The 1,831-nt window shown below is 55.2% G+C and overlaps 1 protein-coding gene across 1 annotated transcript in view; it reads right to left on the bottom strand.

The window, feature by feature from the left end:
- Positions 1-1,831, bottom strand: part of LOC104984286 (WD repeat-containing protein 5) — a 14,645-nt gene that overhangs the window by 9,108 nt on the left and 3,706 nt on the right. The window contains exons 4-7 of the mRNA XM_010833958.1: positions 1,735-1,808; positions 1,302-1,391; positions 1,075-1,164; positions 862-945 (exon numbers count right to left, since the gene is read on the bottom strand). Coding sequence (XP_010832260.1) covers positions 862-945; positions 1,075-1,164; positions 1,302-1,391; positions 1,735-1,808 — 338 coding nt within the window. The remainder of the gene's footprint in view (positions 1-861; positions 946-1,074; positions 1,165-1,301; positions 1,392-1,734; positions 1,809-1,831) is intronic.

Genomic DNA, 1,831 nt, shown 5'->3' on the forward strand with positions numbered 1-1,831 from the left:
GTCTGTCACTGTTTCCACTGTTTCCCCATCTGTTTGCCAGGAAGTGATGAGACTGGATGCCATGATCTTAGTTTTCTGAATGCCGAGTTTTAAGCCAACTTTTTCACTCTCCTCTTTCACTTTCATCAAGAGGCTCTTTAGTTCTTCTTCATTTTTTGCCATAAGGTTTGGTGTCATCTGCATATCTGAGGTTACTGATATTTCTCCCGGCAATCTTGATTCCAGCTTGTGCTTCATCCAGCCCCGAGTTTCTCATGATGCACACTGCACGTTAAGTTAAATAAGCACAGTGACGATAACTAGCTCATTACGTGTCCCCAAAAGGTCAAGATGCCTGAGCACGGCATCAGCAGGACAAAGGCCGTCCATGGCTTAGAACACTTAAAATCGCTCACCTACAGGACTTCAGAACCTGAAAAGGACCAACCATTCGGTAACAACAGACAACCTGTTTATACATGACTCCTTCTACTTTTCAAAAGGTAAACTTGGCTAAAAAACCATTTCTGGCTCTTCATTGACAAAGAGACACTTTGCCTAATTCGTACATTGGGCAGTTTATGACACGTGGGTAGTTTAACACTTGCACACTCACCCCGCACACGTGGGTGCCCAGAACAGTCACTGTGGACCACGCAGGGAGGATACCTTCCCCCCGTCTCCCCACAACTGGCCACCACGACCCCGGGATGCTCTACCCACTACAGTCACCTCCGTGCCACACTCCCCGCACCAGTGGTCACACCTGCGCAGCTCAGCCCCTGCAGACCCGGCTCCCTGCCTGCCCCGTGAGACCCCCCCACCCCCCGGGCACAGGTCCCCGAGCACGGCCTCTGCCGCTGGGGTGGCGGCGGGACTCACGGCCGAGACGGGATCTGAGTGGGCCGGCAAGGTCTTGAGGCACTTCCCTGTCTTCACATCCCATATGCGCACGCTCTCGTCAAACTGAAGGCAAAGGGACAGGTGACGGTGGTTCTGCTGGGGGGAACAGAGGGGACAGCCCCCCAGCCCCGAGCCCCTCAGCAAGCAGCCTGGGAGCCCCACCACCCCCGCCCAGGGGAGCCACACACTTACGGAGCCCGAGACAATGAGGTTGGACTGGGGGTTGAAGTTACAGCAAAAGACGTAATTGCTGTGTCCCTTCAGGGTTTTCAGACACTTTCCCTGAAATAACATCGTTCCTGGGGATTATTTCCCCAAATATCGGTGTCAGGGTGACCCCGCCTCACCCAACTCGCAACAGCGGTAAAGCGCCTGACGACACACAGCCGCTCAGCAGCCGCACCGCTCCTGGAGCTTACCGAGCTCACGTCCCAGATCTTCAGGGTTTTGTCATCTGAGGCAGAAACAAGGAGGTTAGAATCTGACGACCAGGCCACGTCGGATATGCCCTGCGGGAGGAGACACACGGTCATTGCTTTGACTAAACGGGACCAGCCAGCCAGAGTCAGACCCCCAACGTCCAACTGAAGGTAACCGGACATCATGCCCTCAGCTCGGGAGGACCGCACAGATGGACACACAGGCCAGGTCCAGAAGCCTGTTCCCTGGGGCTCTGCCAGGCCTACAGCCTGGCACAGACGCACCTGAGGACGTCAAAGCTGGGAGGCAAATCACCACCTAAAAAACTGGGGAGAAGGCCCGAGCGGGGGGCTCCAACCCTAACCTGACAGGCCTGGGAGTTGGGCCCCCCACGCCCAGCAGAGCTTTAGTCGGGGCAGGGCGGACACCTACCAGCTTGTGACCAGAGATGGTTTTCTCAAATTTCCCATCATATGCTCCCCAAATCTTAATGAGTTTATCTGCAGCTGAAAGAAAGGGAGGAAAGGCA

Source organism: Bison bison, unplaced genomic scaffold (assembly GCF_000754665.1).
Source record: "Bison bison bison isolate TAMUID 2011002044 unplaced genomic scaffold, Bison_UMD1.0 scf7180017845365, whole genome shotgun sequence".
NCBI lineage: Eukaryota > Metazoa > Chordata > Mammalia > Artiodactyla > Bovidae > Bison > Bison bison.